Source organism: Chironomus tepperi, unplaced genomic scaffold (genome assembly GCF_022539635.2).
Source record: "Chironomus tepperi strain 1889 unplaced genomic scaffold, CSIRO-AGI_Ctep_v1 contig_382, whole genome shotgun sequence".
In the NCBI taxonomy this organism is placed as follows: Eukaryota; Metazoa; Arthropoda; class Insecta; order Diptera; family Chironomidae; genus Chironomus; species Chironomus tepperi.
The window spans coordinates 100,818-120,301 of record NW_027226504.1 but is presented as its reverse complement, the minus strand read 5'-3'; the positions used below and the strand labels follow the sequence as shown (position 1 = coordinate 120,301).

General features: G+C 31.8%; 2 protein-coding genes across 2 annotated transcripts; both read right to left on the bottom strand.

Annotated features, from left to right (window-relative positions):
* Positions 1–323: 323 nt before the first annotated feature.
* On the bottom strand, positions 324–2,069 carry LOC139096292 (lactosylceramide 4-alpha-galactosyltransferase-like). Its single transcript, XM_070647990.1, has 3 exons — positions 1,779–2,069; positions 1,088–1,496; positions 324–1,029 (listed from the first exon to the last, which is right to left on the bottom strand). Exons 1-3 carry the CDS (start codon positions 2,023–2,025, stop codon positions 675–677), a joined length of 1,011 nt encoding a protein of 336 aa, XP_070504091.1. The 5' UTR covers positions 2,026–2,069; the 3' UTR covers positions 324–674.
* A 4,162-nt stretch (positions 2,070–6,231) lies between these two features.
* Positions 6,232–10,164, bottom strand: LOC139096299 (alpha-1,4-N-acetylglucosaminyltransferase-like). The gene is made up of 4 exons (XM_070647999.1): positions 10,116–10,164; positions 6,619–7,018; positions 6,418–6,530; positions 6,232–6,272 (listed from the first exon to the last, which is right to left on the bottom strand). Exons 1-4 carry the CDS (start codon positions 10,162–10,164, stop codon positions 6,232–6,234), a joined length of 603 nt encoding a protein of 200 aa, XP_070504100.1.
* Positions 10,165–19,484: the final 9,320 nt, after the last annotated feature.

The window sequence follows — 19,484 nt, the reverse complement described above, 5'->3', positions numbered from 1 at the left end:
AACTATAATAAAAATGTTGAAAAAAGTTAAAAAATCTCGCTGCCGCTCTCTTAATATCTCTCGGCCGATACTTTTCTCTCAAACATTTTGTGTATTTTTTTTTGCATTTACCTCAACTAATGCTGTTTACATGTCAAATATTATTGTGTAAATTATGCTTGAATATTCGTATTTTTTTGTTTGAAGTTGTTCGTAATTTGAGAGCGGTTTTCTTCTTTGTTGGGCATTTGAATTTAATGCATACATTTAAATTAGTTTGTTATTGTTATGATGGAAGTGCTCCTTATAAGTCTGAATTAGACCAGCATATTGACCACATGATAAATGAGAAAATTAATTTATTGTTCCTTTATTCTCTCGAAATGTTCACAAAAAATGTTACAAACTATAATTTTGGCACAAAAGGAGAAGAGAGACTTAAAATTTCCTATATAGGGCATCATTTGTGAATGTCCACTATCCCGAGTGGAACAGACTGCGATTAGTCGATCTTATGTCTAGTAATAAACTTGACATTTGTGGAACTTGCCATAAAATGTCAAGTTTGTTACTAGACATATGGTCGATGAATCGCACCTTGTTCCACTCGGGTATTATAAATATGTGATCAACTCAAAATGCATTTTACAGCATTAAAATCACTAACAAATTCAATTATGCTCAACTCATCAAAATCATATAATCGAATTATGCTCATGCACGCGTGGACAATGTTTTGCAGCTATTTGATTAAAACTTGCTCTACTTGTTGTTTTCAGTTTTGTTCCTTTACTTTTTGCATTCCATAGATGAACAAAAAAGGAGTCCTTAACAATTTCCATAGTCTCGTCTGCGTAATATTCGTAAAATAATTTGTGCCAGTGCTGCCACTTAACAGCATAACACTTATTTTTAGAGAGAATATCAAATTCTTTACATTTTTCGATGCCTGAAAGATTTTCAGTTTTGCAAAACTTGTTAAGGCATTTTGTGATCAGTAATGGTCCATTTTGCTCCCAATTTCTGCCATTAAAGTTGTCAATAACTTCTCTAAAATATTAAGACATACAAAATTAGTGATTCTTAAAGTACATAAAGTCAAACTTACTCTAAAAGTAAACGACCAACTTCCTTCCCATCTGATCCACTTAATTTTATAATCGCATTATTAACAATTTCATCATCTTGATGACAAGCATAGCTGGATGATCCAATTTCATCTAAAGGACGTGTAACTATCACATCAAGATCAAGATAGGTTCCTGAATATTTGTACAGCAATGTATATCTAAGAATATCAGATGTGTGGACCACAGGATAAGATGATCGACTCAATAAGCCTTTTTTCATCCATTCTTCTATTGGAGTATCCTTAATGATATCATCAATATGGAAGTATCTTAAATGGATATTGTGATAATTTAATATTGGCTGGAACTGTGACCAATTTTTCAGTCTTATGTGATTTGATAATGTCAAAAACAGCACAACTATATTTGTGTTTGGATTCATGTAAGCTACAAATAAAAAATGAGTCATTAGTAATTGTTGTTGTAGTAATCATTTATTTAATTTTGACGTCAAATTTTAAAGGTTGAATGGTGTCTAAAATTCTGATGTGATCAGTTATCTTGAATAGCACAAATCAGCTTATCGATCAAAATTCGATCTCTGACTTGGATATACACCAAATCCAGGGTCTTGCCAGTGTCATGCCGGCTTGGTTCCGGATTTCGGACCGATTAACCGATTTGTGCTGTGCAATTTTATGAGAATGACTTAACTGCATATATAATTACCTGCAGATTCTATTGCACATGCTTCACGTGCACCTATTTGATGATCAGTTGAATTACTCGTCTCAAGAAAAAATATTGTATGTTCATTTAACAATTCTGGATCGATATCTGCAAAACTTTTGTCAATTACAATAGCTGGATCGCAGTCATAGTCGAAGAAATCTCTGATTGAAAATATAATAAACACAATTCCTATAACACCTAATGAAATGTACAATTTCTTCCTATTTAATCTCTTTAAAAACATATTTTTTAATTTTTTCTTAATTTGGAAAAATTTCACCCTATTCATTCAGCTATTTAGACTCTACTGAGTTCTTATCATTTCTAAAAGTTTACCGTGAGAGTGATAGTGCTGATAAGATAATTTATTGACAGGTAAACACTGTTAAAAATTAAAAATTTGTTGAACTCAGTTTTGAGTTTTCAATTGTTGACTTGTAGATGTCGCTTCTTACCGACTTGACATTTTCGATGCATTCACTTGATTTGTTTTGTATTTTAAAGCTTATTTTTTAATTGAGTTGAATATTGGAAATTAAACTTACTTGAGAATATTGAAAAATACACTAAATAAGTAAATGCAGCTGTGGAAATTTCCAAAAAATACATAACTTATGTAACATATCTGAATCTTCATGCCTGAAAGAATGACGAGCTTTGGGATTAGAATGTGCGTGATATGCTACATTATTAAAAGCTTCTTCAGCATCGTTATTTTTCGTATTATGTGATGAAAACTCACTTACATAAGAAGAAAGTAGCAATAAGATCAGAATAAACACGTCAAGAGATAGAGTTTCTATCATAATCCCTCTGGTAATACACAATCATTTCGTTTTATCGTTTACGAATATTTTTTGAAACATTGTCTGTTCTTTGATTACTTTTACAAGAAGAGTTTGATGCCTTCAGTTCCAAAAATGCTTTTAATCTAAACGAATATGACAATGTAGGTAGAGAAAGTGGGAGCACATGAGTATTTAACAATCAAACTTTCAAGTTCGATTACATTCAAATTTATTATAAGCTGTTCAAAAAAGAGTTCTTCTTAACATCTGTAAGTGCCTTCATCATTCTTAAAGCATTTTAATTTTTAATTTTAAATCAAAGACTAAGATTTGATGCTTAATTCCCATTACAATCAAAGATGAATATTTTCAATTTCCCAATCGATTTGTAATATGTGTGCATAGCAATGCACATCTAATCTAGATAACATCCCCACATTTAATTAAATTCATGTACACACATCTTTGCACACTATCCGATGGTATGTGCTGGAGACAAAGAAGAACAGAAAATTTCAATGCAATTATTGTATTTGCTCACAACACATTCTGCATGCTTTACTCTTCCTTCTGGCTAAATGGATATAAATATAGATAAAGGCTTTTCTATAAGGCACTCGAGAAAATGATTGTGGTTTTCTTTACAATTACATGCTAATGGAAATTGTCATAGAACAATATTGATTTATTTTTAAGGTACACAATCTGGAAAATCATATTCAATCAATAGACAAGATGATTCATTGTTGATTGAATTTAAGCTTTCATTATGAATTCTCTTGAATTTATAAATTATTTAGTTCACTTTTTTTGGAATGTTCATTTACTGATGAAGAATGTGGTTTAATTATGTGCTCATTGGGGACATGATATGTGAATATCAATTGACGAGATTGCACTGAGAGATTGTAAAAAATTTTTTAAGGTAATTTGCATTTTAATTAAAAGTAATGTGCTATAAAATGATGACGATAATGAGTTCTCACTTCATTAAATCTCAGTTTAAAGATGGCATGCATGTGATTTTATTAGTTTTTACTTCATTATGATTTCGCGTTTGGATTTTTGTCATATTCAGATTTTAAAACTTGAATAGTCTCATATCCTATCGATTGGAGTATACCCGAGCGACACAAATGGAAGTTATCCATTTTTGGCAGTCATTTAGACACAAAACGGAGGCGGCTTCTATTTGGCATTTGCAAAAGATTTAATCGGAGTCCTGAAAGCTCCATAGCGGAGCCTTCTCCATTTGTGTCGCTCGGAATAATAAATATACAGCCATTTTGATAGATTTGACGATATTCTTCTATAAATATTGAAGCAAAAACCCCAAAATTTAGTTTTTAAGCCAGATTTATCACTATGAACTGTTCATGATGTATCGAGGATTAGCTACAAGCTTTTGAGAAGGGTTTTCATTTTTTATGGACGAAAATTTGAGTCTGCTCTTGGCAAAGCTTCTGTGTATGATAAGTGTTGTTCCATTATTGATTTTAACAGCAGTGCTTTATGAAAATAAATTTTACTTCGACTTCATAAATAATAAACCAGCACTTTGTATCGAACTTTATTAATTTACCAATTTAAAATTTTCTCCTTAAACCAATAATCAGAAACATAACTTAAAGTGCAACAACTTGTTGCTTTTAAAAATCAACGATAACGAAAAAGTAGGTATGAACTCCAAGAAGAGTGTAAAGAGGGCATCGGAAACTTTAATTTCCTCTCCATTACGATTTTCCTACTTCCGTCGATGAAAAAAATTCCTTTTATGCCATTTTCATTTATATTATTTTGCATGCAGATATTTTCGAAATTGCAATTTTGCAGAAATAAAGGTACGGAAAAAGTTGAAAATAGAAAAGGGAAAAAAATCAAAACTGAATATAAAATTGATTGTTAATTGAATTGAATTTGCGCTACAAATCAAATAAAGGAATGGAAAAATTGCACTGTCAGTACCAAATTACAGGGTAATAATGGAAAAAAGCTATAATGATTTAATATTCAAATTTATACCTCATGGCTTAATCGATTATGAGATGTTATTGCCAGAAGTTATTTATTTTGATTTAAAATTTAATGAAAATTTGTTTAAATATTAGTGATATTCATAAGTTGTTAGAGGAATTGCAAGTTGATGCTTAAAGTTGTAAATCACTTAATTTCTTGAATGACACCTGATGAACAGTCACGGTACCCGTCAAAATCAGCTATTACGGTTCGTAAGGGGAACATTATCGTGTGTATGGGGCGCAATGCTGCCCTACCGAACACGTCGTGCTGCTCGAGACGTCATTTTTGTCCGACCCCAAAGACATCTTCTGGAATTTAAATAATTTTTGTAGAATATGTAAAATCTGGTAAAATCAACCAATTATTATGAGCTTTATTATCTCTCGACCAAGCTACCACAATCTTTTTGGCACAGAGTATCGTGAAATATACTGCGTACATGATGAATATTCCCCATAAAAAAATTAAAAAGCAACAGTTTTTATGTGAAATGAAAAAGTTGAAAATTTATTCATGAAATTTTTTTCCCATTCGCTTTTTTAAGTTAAACTTTTGATATTCAAATTTTTGGTCAACGTTGCCTTTTTTTCTCCTCCATTGTGCCATATATTTTATGCTCTCTGATCTATAAAGCTTATGTAAAGTGGCAATATTTTTTCCATTCTCATAAAAAAAAGTTCCATTCGTTCTTTTGCATTTTCTTCTCGGGTGGATGAAAAATTTATTTGTAAAAAAATGTTTTTTCATGCTATTTTTATGGTTTTATCAACCTTATGTTTTACGAAAAATGAGAGATTTGATAAATTGTAAATTATTGTTTCTATTTTTTGGGAAAGTGAATTTATGGGAATTTAGCTAGAGACAAAAATCACTCGGTTGACAAATTTCGATTTCTAAATTACGATTCTCACTTGTTAATTTATTGTAATGACAAAAAATGTACATACCTTTATTTTTGAATGTGATCTTATAGCAACATACTCAATTAGCATCTCCATGCTATATGATTTTGAGTAAGTGTTTTAATTTTTGGTTATGGCTTTTAAATGCACCATTAGTATATGTTTAAAATGGTAATATTTAATGAAATGACTAGACTTAAATGTTGACTTGTTGCTGTGCATGTGGAGTATTTCTTGAAAAGCACACAGCGCGAGAATTATCGGAAATCCGGTCTTACTTCAGCATGACTCAAGTATAATTCCAGGTTTTTCGAAATCTGGCCTCAGGTAAAAATTAAGTATACCTTAGTCCAAATTTTAGGCTATTTCAATACCATGCGCCTTCAGGGTTATTACAATCTGCCAATATATACTTTCATCCATTTCTACACATTCAACCCAGATGCAATATCAGGCCGTTCAAAATTAAACAATAAATGTATAAAGTCTTAAAATCTCGTTTATTGATTCATATTATTTGCAAACGTTCCCTAGAGTAAGACCTTGGATATTTTTAATTTTTGTCTTTAAAATAATTCACGAAAAATTTTGCAAAAACATGCATACCAAACAAAACATTTAACTTTGCCTTAAATTACGAATAAATTCAGATTCATATCTGCTAGACATCTTTAAAATCAATTTAAAAGTAAATGTCTAGAGAGCCATAAACTTTAGGACAAAATTCTTTCGCAATTTCGTTTAACGCATTTTGGGAATTTTTGTACGATTTACGATTAACGCTGAAATGATTCCACAAATGTATAAAGTATGAATTCTTTACACGATTCTTTACGTTTTTAGATTGTCTCGGTTGAAAAAACAGCCACCATTCTTGTCAGCTTATGGCATAGCATTTGTCTCTCTCGAGAATCGTAAAGCTCTTACATTGTTTTGTAGAGGAAAAATTCGAGACATCACATAACTTTTTAATAGTTCGTGTCAACAATTCAGGACCATTTTTACCCCAAAGGTTTCCATCAAAATTTTTCTTAACCTCACTTAATTATGTATGCATATAAAGAAGCTAGAAGAAATTTATTCATAAATTTCATAATGATGATGTAGATGATGAATATTTTCACTTACATCATGTGATTTTTACGTCCACTTTTGCCTGTAAGTTTTATTACAGCACCATTTAACCATTTATAACTCTCAGCACATGCAAAATTTGTTAAATTTATATGAGCAGATGGATATGTTGTGATGACATTTATGTCAAGATATAAGCCCGAATATTTATATAGCAATAAGTAACGTAGAACATCCGATGTGTGTGCAACAATATACTTGGAATTACTCAATTCATCAGTTTTAATCCAATCCTCCATTGGAGTATCTTTGGAGATATTCTTTATGTTTTGATACACAAAATAAACATTCTTAATTTGCAGTAAAATTTCTGTTAAATTTGTCTGGTCTAATTCTACATGATCCTTTGGTGTTGGAAATGTTACAAATATTGTCGCATTTGGATTCATTAAAGCTGTTGAAGGGTCAGTAATTTAAATTGAGATTTTAAAATGTTGGTTTACACTGAAAGAAAAAGAAACTTTACATACATAAAATATGTCGTTAAATTTGGTTAGACTACACCCGACTACACAATTGTGCTGCACATAATCACACAAATATCTTGTAACAAAGTTGGTAAATGACCAAAGATAAAATAAATTTTTCTTTCAGTGTATGAAATGATAGTAAAATTGATGAGTACCAGCAGATTTTATGCTACATGCTTGTCGACCACTTAGTTCATGCTACACTGAATTTTGTGATTCCACAAAAAATATTTTATCTTCATTTGTGTGAATTTCTTTATGGTCCTCAATATTTCTAATCACTGATTTGTTTTCTTTAACTGGAACTAGACTTAAACTCTCACTAAATTCTATGTAATTGGTTTTAGTGTATATTAATAGGCTGTAGCCTATAACCTTTCATTTTAAGTCATTAACAAATTTTGCGTCAACAAATACTGTAATATGAATTATCACAAAATGAGTCAATTATTCTTCAAACTAAAGAACAATTTAAAACAGACTAAATATTTTGGGAGACGAAAAGTATGCAGAATACTAATGAACTATTGTTTGCGTTTAATAAGAATTCACTCATTCAGTTTATGTTCGTCACGATAAAAAGTAATTTTTCTACGAAGTATTATCTTCTTTCTGCCTGACTGTAACTAATATTTGCTTAAAAATATTAAATTAATATTTCTTCAAAATGTTTCCTTGTAAATATAATTAGCTAATATTTTCTTCAAATGAACTTGATTCTAGACTAAACTAATGTCTTAGAAGTTTGTTGAACAAGCTTTATCCCGAGTGGCAACGGCAGTTAGTACCAACTATATGATTGGATTACCACGATACCAACGTATATGGCAGTCATGTGACAATTTTCATGGCATTCATATGGCTGTCATTGTAGCGACCGGGTTCCTCTATCTCTGAGTGGGCGTTACAACGTATGACAGTGAAGTGCCGCTTGAGTAAAGTCGATTTTCGTGGTCAATATCTGTAATTTAGCTAATCCCTAAACATGATCAAAATTAATAAAATATTTGCATTATACAAGCAACAATTATAAAATAAATCAAGGAAAAGTCACCAAAAATTGCTTAAATTACGTGTAAAACACATTTTTCCCACCCTTCTATCCACACTCCTGACAATTGTTCCTAGTCAATTTTTCGATAAACATTGATTGATTCCTAAAAATATTTGCGAAATATTTGTCAATTTAATTCGTGTCACCACAGAGAGATAAAATCACAATGTAGATTCATTATATTTGACTGCTCATTAACGTGACAACTTACAGGCTTCAAAATTCATTGTTCAATGACAAAATCCGATACATTGTGTGGTTACGCTAGAGTCAATATGTTACACGCAACTACTTCAGCTTTGAATGCATGCAAAATTTCATTCGGAAAATATTAATTGACAGTCAATTCTGTGTAATTTAGATTTATACAGAATTTCTGCTGTATTGCTAGATTTTGAGTATTTGCACACTAATTTAGTTCCGATTAAAGTATGTATTGTAGCTGTATTTTTGCACTTAATTTACTTCTTGTTAGTCTCATATTAATTGTGTAATATAAATGAATGGGCGATTGTATTTACTCATCATAAGTAGTTAGAGCTTCTGATTGAATTAAATTGTAAGTCGATTTTTAACAGCTTTTAGCTATGCCGTTTTCTTTTGAATTCTTAGTTAGCATTCCTAGCCCGACTGACACAAATGAAATGCGCATTGCCAAAATTTTGTTGTGATTACATTTTGAGCTCGAAGTCGATTCCAAATTTACATGGAATCGAGTCTATATTTTCATGCAATACCCGAGTCGCCTTCAAGCTCTGGTTACATTTGTTATCACTATAGTGCACAAAACGGAAGCCGCATCCGCGTGAAAGCCTTATGGCGTTTTTTTTTTTGTATTTATAAATGTAATCATAATGGAACCGTGAGAATTTATTTGTGTTGCTCGGGGATATTTAAAAACAAAATATTTGATGTGCTTTTAAGCTCATTTCCACTTATTGGACGTCATAATTGAGCGATTCCTAAAACATCCCTCACTTAATATTCTCATCAACTTTCATACATTCCATATCTGTTTACTTTGACAACAGCTCTTGTGAGTTCTAAGAACCTACTTAACAATAACGCGACAAAAATAGCTAAATAAAAGTACAAGGAAATGTATATTCGTAATACGGAAGAGAAATAATGGATTGAGACTCTTAAAAATCTAATTAAATTGTTAATTTGAGAATAAAAATGTTTTGAAATTTCTTCGACAAGAACACAATCAGAGAGCGTGAAAAAAGAGAATTTAATTTAATGTGAGAAGTTCTCATCTTCACATGTGTTTGAGATTTAATTAAAATCGACTTATAATGGCATTAACGACTCTACTTAGTTTTGTGTGATGAGTTTCTGGGAGATGTGTGGCAGGGTCGAGCTAATATTGGGAGATATTCAATGCGATATTCTAGGAGAATAGCATAAATATGCTCTCGATACAAAATCCATTTGTATGAGAACTATTCAATGCGATGTTTTAGGACCTATGCGAGAAAGAACATCCTCAAGAGAATAAATCACCTTAATATAGGAGATGCTCATGCTAGTGAGCGTTGCTCTAAGCTCACTCTAATCTTTAGAACACGCTTTTTTCCTGATAGGGCAGATCATTTGTCCTGTTCGAGTATCCTTGATTTTAGTCTTATGTCTATTTCTAACTCTAACAGACAATGAGAATACTCACCAAAATGAGCATGCTCATGAGTATACCCAATCAATTTAACAGAACATGTTCAATTTTGTGACCATTTTCATGAGCATAATCCTTGCCTGTTCAGATAACTCCTCAAAATTCCCAATAAAGGCAAAGAACAAAAGTTCAGACTCCCTTTCCAAACATGTTAAGTCAATTATCAACACAAAGCTTATTGTAAGTACAATTTTCCTTCTTATAATCACAAACATTAAATTAAATGAAACTACATTATGTATATAAATATTATGATCATCTATAAACAGATTAATTGAATTAATTTCTCTACCTTCATATTTCAAATTAGATGGAATACATTTAGTTATTAATTCAGTCATTATTATAACATCCTTATTCGCACGCTCAACCTCACACTTTTAATAATGGTGGATAAAATTAAATTTGCCGAAAAAAATATAATTAATTTTTTTTTCTTTCTCTCCAGTACGCAGCTCTCTTGTTTTAAGCACTCGCACTCATTCAATCTGCGAATTAATGCGGCAACGGTTGCTCATTTAACGCCATAAAATGGTATGAAAATGATTATTAATTAAAATCACGATTATGACTTGACATAAATCTAAAACCATGTAGCCCGTGCTCATACAATATTCTATATGCTTTTTTTTCATATCGGCTACATTAAACCCATTCCTATCCGTGCTATATTCCTTCTCATTCTCATTTTATTTTTAGTATGAAAGTAATCAGAAATCCACTGAATATGTATATTAATGTTATATGAATAAATATAATACTGAAGTGGACATAAATGACTGATTATCCTTATGAATGCCCCATGAAAATGCAAAAATAGTAGAATTGTCACAATTCATGATGGGTGTGGTGCTTGTAAATTTGTGGCAAAAAGTCAGTTTTTGTAGGACATTATGATATCTTATGGCAATGTTAAGTTATCGCAACAAGCATAAAAAACCATTGTTTTTTTCGGCTTCTGGAAAATCGTAAAATTTGTCGTAACTGATTATTTTTATTATTCATTCGTGGTTTTCGGTGTGCTTCTTAGGTAATTTTAATGAACGAATGGGCAAATTGTTGTCTTAATAGTGTGTTGTTGCTGGAATGCTTGCTTACTTTACTTCGCTGTGATCAGCTGTGATCCATAGCTTCATCGGGGGGTTAGTTCAATGCATATACCTTAACAGACAAAGAAACCGCTTTTAGGTCCAGTATTTCTGTATCATGAAAGCATAGCTTTTGTTTCTTAGGGATAACTTAATGTTGACTGGCATTTTTGTGATGTTTATCCCGAACAGATAATGAGAATGTTCATGAGTGTGCTCATTAATTTGAGCATGTACAATTATATTGATTGAGTATTCTCATAAGCATTCTCATTTGGGTGAATGTGTTCATTGTCTGGGTATATGGAAAAGCATCGATTTCACTATCAAAGTTGAAGGTCATCGCCTTGACAATTCACATTGCAATGTCCGTAGCAACCCTTCTAACCTCCTCCGTCTTAAAATGTCTACGCAATAAAGAGTTCTTTGAACACAGCTTCAGATTCTCCATCCTTATTAGCCTTGAACTTTATTTGTAAGTAAAAAGAAAATTCCTTCCAATTTTTGCCGACTTTTCTCAGATTTCCCCTATGAAACACAGCCACAAATTGCACTGAATATAGTCGCGCAATGGTGAATGACTGCATGTATGCATGGAGAGATTGTCATTAGTTAAAGTGAGTGAGATAGGGATAAAAGAGAACAAGAACGAACAGAGTGGAGTGGAGTGGACAGTAATAGGAGTGAGTAAGTTGATAATATGGAAGTAGGAAATGAATATAAATATTTTATTCGCTTGGTCATAATATTTTTGTGTGCAGTGTATAAATGAGAATGAGAGTTCAAGCGCACGCAATTATTACCCCCTGATAGAGTGAATAAAAAAGTTGAATTTTGATGTTTACTCTCATTATTATATGAAAAGGCATGTCGGATCGTTTATCGGTCGGCATTTACGCTTAATATATATTTTATAATGCACGAATATATGAAATATTATACAGTAATACTTTTTTTTACTAGGTGTTCTTGTTCTGTTATTGATTTTTTTGTGCTGCTACTTCTTCTTTTTTTATTCCACATGCTTCAACTTGTAGCACATTAACAGAAAAAAAATGATTTTAATTGTTGAAAATTGCCCGACTATTAGCATGTCGCAGGTAGCGTATGAACATTTATATTATATAAACTGACTATAATCTATATTGTCTGCATCGTATGTTCAGTATCGATTGTTATTTTCATTCTCATTCAGTACGTTTTATGTGAAGGATTTCCAGTTCTTCTGTTTTTTAGATTCTGTGTATCGAAATTGTAGATGAATTTGGGGTTTTTCCTAGGTTTTGGTGATGATGTCATTAAGGGATATCCAATATTTAGGGAATTACTGAAGGGATTAGAGGGTTTAATGGTCAACCCCTTCTGTATACGGCTTTGCTAATATTTAAGTAGTCATCAAATGCAGTCTCGGAGACTTCAAGGGTGTTTAACCTCATTTATAGCTGACCATGTGTACTTACTTACTTCGCTGGACTTATAGATCAACTATGATCCATGGACTCTCTATGTTTACGTATGAGACTGGCTCTTTTGCTAGCAATCGCTTGTCAATTGCCGATGTCAAGTGCATTATCATCCTATCGACAGAATCTTTCCACGATGACTATGTGTATGTATGTTTTAATAACATGACCTGAGCCACCTATCTTCGTCAATACCTACTTGCTACAATACTAAATGCCAAGGAAATAATCATCAAAAATTGAATTTTCAGAACTCCACTCTTTATAAAAACTTGGACATAATTCATGAACAATTCCATATAAAATTAAAATTATCAACTGATGTGAAATATTCACAACATCTAATATCTGTACAGATATCTCTGTACCAATAGAAAATTTTTTAATTTAATTTCATGTTCATCCATAAAGATAGGCACTACACAATATTACTCCACCTAAATAATTTACAAAAGCATTTTCTTATTTTAAAATTATGAGTCTTCATGTCTAGTATTGGAAAGTGCTGTAGAATAATTTCAATGATGATGTTCTATCACATATTGAAGAGCTTACTTATTGTTAAACCATATGCATAAACATGAAATTTACTAGTTAAATGATCCTATATACAAAATATGCAATTTTATACAGAGAGGATAGATAATGTAGATTATTGCCACTTTTTGTGTGTTTTTGCAATAGTGACAGAATAATAGAGGATAACATTAACATGAAAAGACCATCATGACTTTAATGTTAAGCTTTAATTTGTCACTATTTTTGCAATCTTTTGTTCATTAAAGTTGCTTTTCTACAATATCCTTTCGAAATTGTCAGCCATAATAAATTAACGCATGGCTGATTATTGTCATAAATCTTTAGATAGGCTCGCTCATTCACTTATCAACATTTTAAGATTTATAATTAATTACTGAATATTGTGAATGGAGAAGGGTAATTTAAACAGAATATGTTTTAATGTGCATGAACGAAGTTGAGTATGTGATGCAAAAGTTTAATGAATTCAATGCTAGACTTGAATGTGATAGAGTTTAAGTTGATACGCATTTTAATATGATAGAGACGCCTCAAGCCTACTTAGCTTGGCTTCTGCTGTCAAAGTCGACTTTTCTGCATAAGATCAGAGTTACCAACGGGCTCTTTACAGTTAGTCGTCTCAAGCTCATCTAGCACGGCTTCTGCTGTCGAAGTCGACTTTTCCGTGTTAAATCAGAGTCGATAACGAACTCTTTACAGCGAGTCGTCTCAAGAATACCAAGCTTGGCTTCTTCTGTCGAAGTTGACTTTTCCGTACAAAATCAAAGTCGACTTCGAGCCCTTTACAGCAGAAGGTAAGCCTAGGGTTCCCTGAGATGGCTTTCGTATATGAAAATATGCAGCAATTCTAACTCTTGTATTCAATTCATTAAACTCTGATTTTGTATGGAAAAGTCGACTACCACCTCAGGTAAAAATAATAAATGTAAAGCCGATTTTCAAAATTTTAAATGATATTCGTAGACTCATTTTCCTGATTTTCATTCCCATTCAACAATTCGTCGACAGTAAAGAAGCATATATTTTATTTGTTGGAAGAATAAAAGAGAATCATAAAGTAAAGTAGCTACATTGTCAACATATGGTTTTTGCATGATAACATTCAAGTGCAGCCTCATCTCATCATGTAAAATTCTTCCTCATTTCTGCTCATTTCAATTTAATATTAAAAATTAGATTTTTTACTAATGAGTGACTCGAATATAAAAAACATCCTTCTGCAATGTCATCATTAATGTATAGGGACCGCAAGTGAGACGATATTAAAGGCAAGAAGTAGCATTTGTGAATATGCAAAAAGAATAGCTCCAGTCTGGATGGAATGAGAGACGAAGAACTGCACAAGACGGAAAATCTTTTCCTCATACAGATGTGCATCTCGTGAAGAACATTTTCCGGTTCGGTTGAGACGAATAAAAGCGTCTTTTTAATTTGAATTCAGCAACTAGTCATGAATTTTTTTTCCCACCACACAATATGCTTATTTCAACTGTCGTCGTCTCTTATTCTGGAAAGATGTACACACTACTCATTCATGTCATGAAAATAACTTTTTCATCATGACGATGAAACTTTACTGATTTTTTCCAGCATTTACGTTCTTTAAATGCAGAATTTTGTATTCCTTATCATTGTTATTACATTAAAAGATTTTTAACTTTTCGTTCTTATCACTGCAACGTAAGATGGGAAGCTATAATTGTTATTTTGGTATTAAATGAGACATTTATAGAAAGTTGAACCTAGTATTGATGCTAATTAAATCAGCATAATAATATTGGGAAAGACCCAATAATAAAATCATCATATTTAGAGATAAGAAAGACAAGCCTCAGCGAAATCATTGGAATTTCATTTCCTCGTATTCGTTTGTCAATATCAGTGGCGGGCAACCTCTTAAAAATATTTATGACATTCCTCAGCTACATAAATTAAGAAGGTTCCCCTAAATAGAAGCCACTTGTGCTTAGTGTCCATATGGCTGTCAAAAATAGGCGCATTCCATTTAGTGTTAATAAAGAAGGTTTAGAGGAGCCTTAAAAGCTCCATTCCTTCCTGAGTAGATAAAAATACGGTAGAACTAGTCATCAACTGGACATTAACTTGCCATCAACTAGTCATAACGTATTTTTGTCCACTCAGGCGTCAATTGTGTAGCTCGGGATTATATTATGGCTTTTGTATTTTGATGCTCTGATTGACATTTTCAGCTAAAAATAGAAACTTTCTAAGATTTCTAAAATTAAAATAAACTTCGTTTCAAATATCTTGCATACTGCTTTATGCCCTTTGCATCAATCCAGTTTCAGTGGTGTATCCAAAAAAATTTAAATAAAGAGTTGAATTTCGTTGCAGTCGCTTTAGGTGACATCTGCCCACAGGCTAGCTACGCACTTTGTTATTGCTCTTAGCCAATGATCTATGCCAAGCATGCCTAAATTGTTCTGTAATTCATAAAAATCCTGATATTTTCCCCTCAAGATGTACAATTCTGCATTAACCTTTACAGCAGAGAATGATGAATAAAAACCAAACTGGATATTTCGAGTTCTACAAAAATTGTTGCTTCTTTATTGTTTCAAATCAACATTTAATTGCCATAGCACTAAAGAACAGAATGTTTAATTTTAAAAGCTACTAGATATTATGCATGGCCATTAGCTTCGTATAAAACTTAAGTACTAAATTTTAACAATAATATTAACATTATAAAATACTAGGGTTTGGTCAAGAACTGCATGGCTGCATTTCCTAAGTTTCAGATGCACAGGACTGCATTTTTCAGCTTTGCCTTATAATTCGTCCAAGTATCACAAGAATTAAGTAATTTAAAATATTTTTAACGTCTTCTTCTTCCCATGAATGATCCTCGATGTGCAGTTACAGATCCACCAATATTTTGCTGATTACCTTGAGGTCCATTAAGATGCTCATTGATGTAATCACGGTTAGCAAACCAGAAAGGTTGATCATATACTGGACGTCTATTTACTTGATCAATGTGATACATATTGTGTGGTACATAGACTGGAAAGTATGTTGGCAATGGAATCACATTTTGATTTGGGATCGCATTTTGATTTGTGTTTACTGAATCACTGCTGAATCTATTTGATAATTCATTATTTTCCTCTGGAAATGGTCCCTTAAGTCCATTAGTAATTGGTCGACTCCCGGCATATGATCCACGTTGTGCGTAATTTAATCCAACGAGTGTTGTAAATACACAGATGACAGCAATGACTTTCATTTTTAATTAAAATTATTATTCTACAATACAATTTGACTTGTTAATTCACTTGGCTTTTGTTTTACACTGAACCTGAACATAGACGATCATCAACTTTTATACTCATTTTGTGTTTCTTCATTGCTTTACTCTCATCCTCTCTTGGTGTCGTTACTATGCATGGAATATTATTAAAAAAAGAAGTTTACGATTTCTTCGTAAAAACAAAATTTGCTTCAGATATGGAAAATGTTGCTCATCAATATACGAACGAGTATAAACAAGTTGGAGATGATAAGAGAGAATTCTCTCACATGAATCATAAGATTTAATAAACAAACTTGACCTCGCGATTACTCTAGAAACAATGGTGAGCAGACTGAATGAATGAGAATATGTACTTAGATGGGTTTTCCCCATTTTTATTATGAATCAAGTTTCTCTCTTGTATTTATTTGAACTTGGTAGACTCCAATGTTTTTACGTCACATCTGGAGAATGCATCATATTATATATGGCAAAAACCCAACAATTTTTCTTTTTGTAAATACAAAATAAAGTAAAAACATGTTTGGTGACTGCAGCGAATTTTTGTGACGTTTTAACAGTAACATTGATAACGGGCATTGACGTCCAAAACTTGTAATTAAAGCAGAATATTAATGACCTCTGGCGCAATCGATTTTTCCAAAATTTGGACTATGATAACATTTTTTGATGACTCTGCTTGATTTAGCTGTTTATTTAGATCAAGATTGCAGTACCTGCGGCTCGTTGCTACGTGTAGTTACACATCACGCCGCTGGAACCCTTCTTCATTGCTATTAGGTATGACTGGTTTATTTGGATATTTATAGACAGACACTTCCTAGTAACAGAATCTTCTAGTCTCCGCCAAAAGACACTTGACTTACATGATATCATGGTATTACGTAGGACATGTATGGAATTTAGTACTATGACATTTAAGGTTCTAAACGCGGGGTATTCCAAAAGAATTTAATACTTTGTTTGTCGCAAGTTTGTCGTCATTCCACAATGATTTTTGAAAAATGTGTTACTGATTAGGATTGAGGCTAAATGTAATAAAAACGCGGAAAAACCATCAAGCCCAAACCTCTAAATATAGCTTGGGAATTTTCGTAATTTTTTTTATTTTGTGGTCAAAATGCGTAAACAAAGACTCAAATTTATATTTTCATTTGGCAGCATTGGAATGAATTTATGAATAAGGTAAAGTTGAGGTAAAGTGATGATTCAATATTCTCTGTTACTCTTTTCGTACTTGAAAATTATTTTCATCTCGTCATCAACATTGAATTTATGTAAATTATACTTAGTTAAGAAGAAATAGATAAGAAGAACAGTTTTATTGTTCAACCGTAAAAATGTTAATGATGAAGCATTTGACAAATTATTTAAAATTGAATGATTAACTAAGGTACTAAGTTCTTAGTTAATGGTTTTATGGCTGTGATTATCTTGATGACTAAAATGTGGAATTGAATAAAATAATTAGAATTTTAAAAGATTTAGGGATTATTTGAAACTTTAATCATTTGGGGATAGAATCTAGTCACTTTCTAGATGTGTCTATGTTCTCGAACAACACAATATGGCCATTATCACAGCATTATCTTATCTGATTTAAGGTAAGAATCAAATAGAAATTAATTCATGTCAAAGTATGGCTGGACAGGGCACACGCTTGGGAATCGAAACAATAAAAAAGTGTCGTAAGTCCGATTTTTGTTTCATTGACTCTGGTTGAAATTCACATGGAATACCTGGAAAAGTGCCTTGTTACTCATTTGTTACTCACTTACTCAAATGATATCATTATCTTAGTTGGATCCTGGGTTGCTCCACTAGGATTCTAGTCAGTAGCAAACAGTAACTATTTACGATAGATAAAATGCCGTTCGTCACATTGAGCTGTTTTATGTTCTCTTTCAGAATATGGATTATAATTTATGAACCATGGCTTAAGAGATTCTTATCAGCAATTTAAACTTAAACACCGTATAAACTATGAATAGCCATAAACTTAGAAGAAAGTGTAAAAAATGCAAATAAAACAGTTAAAACCAACAAAAATTTTTTTGATGTTTTCGAGCTCAATTTTATGATCCAGAACACTCATCCATCCAGAAAACTATCATACCATCAACCATTGGAACAAAGGGAATAAATTAGCACTTTTATTCTTATGAAACTTCATTAAAGCATTAATCGAGGAAGAGGAATCGCGAGGGGAACTGAAATATAATTATTTTTACAGCTTTATTTTCATCCTCATTGTCACTTAATTAAATAGAGAACAATGCTAGTAAAAAAAAGAATTTCGCTAGCTATTCATTAAATATTTTTTCATGCGGCTTTCAATGGACTTTTCGTGATTAAAAAGTTTTCCATAAATATTTATTCACCCAAACTTTTAGTTTGTTCTGTACATATTTAACCACAGTCGTAGAAACATTTTCATAAATAGGAAATGTCGTGGTGTCTTGTGAATTATTATGTAAAGCTTGTCTAATACACTGTTTAGCATAGATATTAGCATGTACACCCAGCAGTAATTTAGATGGCAAAAAAATGCGTTCTCGTCATCAACTTTTTTAATTACTTTTGACTTCTTCTCATTTCTCCTTATTCGGAATTAAAACTTCACCGTTCAAGCTGTAAAATACAAAATTAATATGTATGTGAATGTGAATGAGTGTCACGACAGAGAACAAAACAGGAATATATTTAAAAAAAATAATAATAATACTCAACAACATGATAGGAAAACTTCTAGCCGTGAAGAGCTCATTTCCATGTTAATTACTTTTTAAGTCATTATTCTCTACATAAATTCAAGTGATTATCTCTGTGCAAACAAGGCAGCAGTAGAAGAATATTTTTGTTAAGGAGACGTGTATAGATACATACAAATGGAGACGACGAAAAAAAAAGTAGGGAAGGACAGAATAAAAAAAAGTACCAGCATCAGAGCACTTACATGCATACATAAATAAAATTTGAAAATTTACCACTTGTGGATGAAGAAGCAGTAACAGAAATAGAAAATAATGTAAGAAGCAATAACGAGTGAAAAAATGGCATTAATGATTCTGACTACGAAGCACGACTGAACAAAAATATTTGTGTTGTTTGTTGGCACTCGAATTTATTTCCTCTCTTTTTTTCATGCTCTTCTGCTATTTTTCGCATAATTTTTATTTTTATTTCAATTTCATTCATTTTCGACTCTGTAAATATACGTACGTACATGAGATGAGGAATAAGTATGAGAAGCATTAAGTACATCACAACCACCAAACAGAATTTTCCATTCA

Excerpts from the sequence above, each read along its gene's own strand:
- LOC139096292 (XM_070647990.1), bottom strand. The coding sequence starts at position 2,025 with ATGTTTTTAAAGAGATTAAATAGGAAGAAATTGTACATTTCATTAGGT. Across the intron at positions 1,497-1,778 it reads ATGTGCAATAGAATCTGCAG|CTTACATGAATCCAAACACA; the intron begins GTAATTATATAT and ends TTTTATTTGTAG. Across the intron at positions 1,030-1,087 it reads GTTGGTCGTTTACTTTTAGA|AGAAGTTATTGACAACTTTA; the intron begins GTAAGTTTGACT and ends TTAATATTTTAG.
- LOC139096299 (XM_070647999.1), bottom strand. The coding sequence starts at position 10,164 with ATGACTGAATTAATAACTAAATGTATTCCATCTAATTTGAAATATGAA. Across the intron at positions 7,019-10,115 it reads ATCTAATTTGAAATATGAAG|CTTTAATGAATCCAAATGCG; the intron begins GTAGAGAAATTA and ends ACCCTTCAACAG. Across the intron at positions 6,531-6,618 it reads GGACGTAAAAATCACATGAT|TGAGGTTAAGAAAAATTTTG; the intron begins GTAAGTGAAAAT and ends TACATAATTAAG.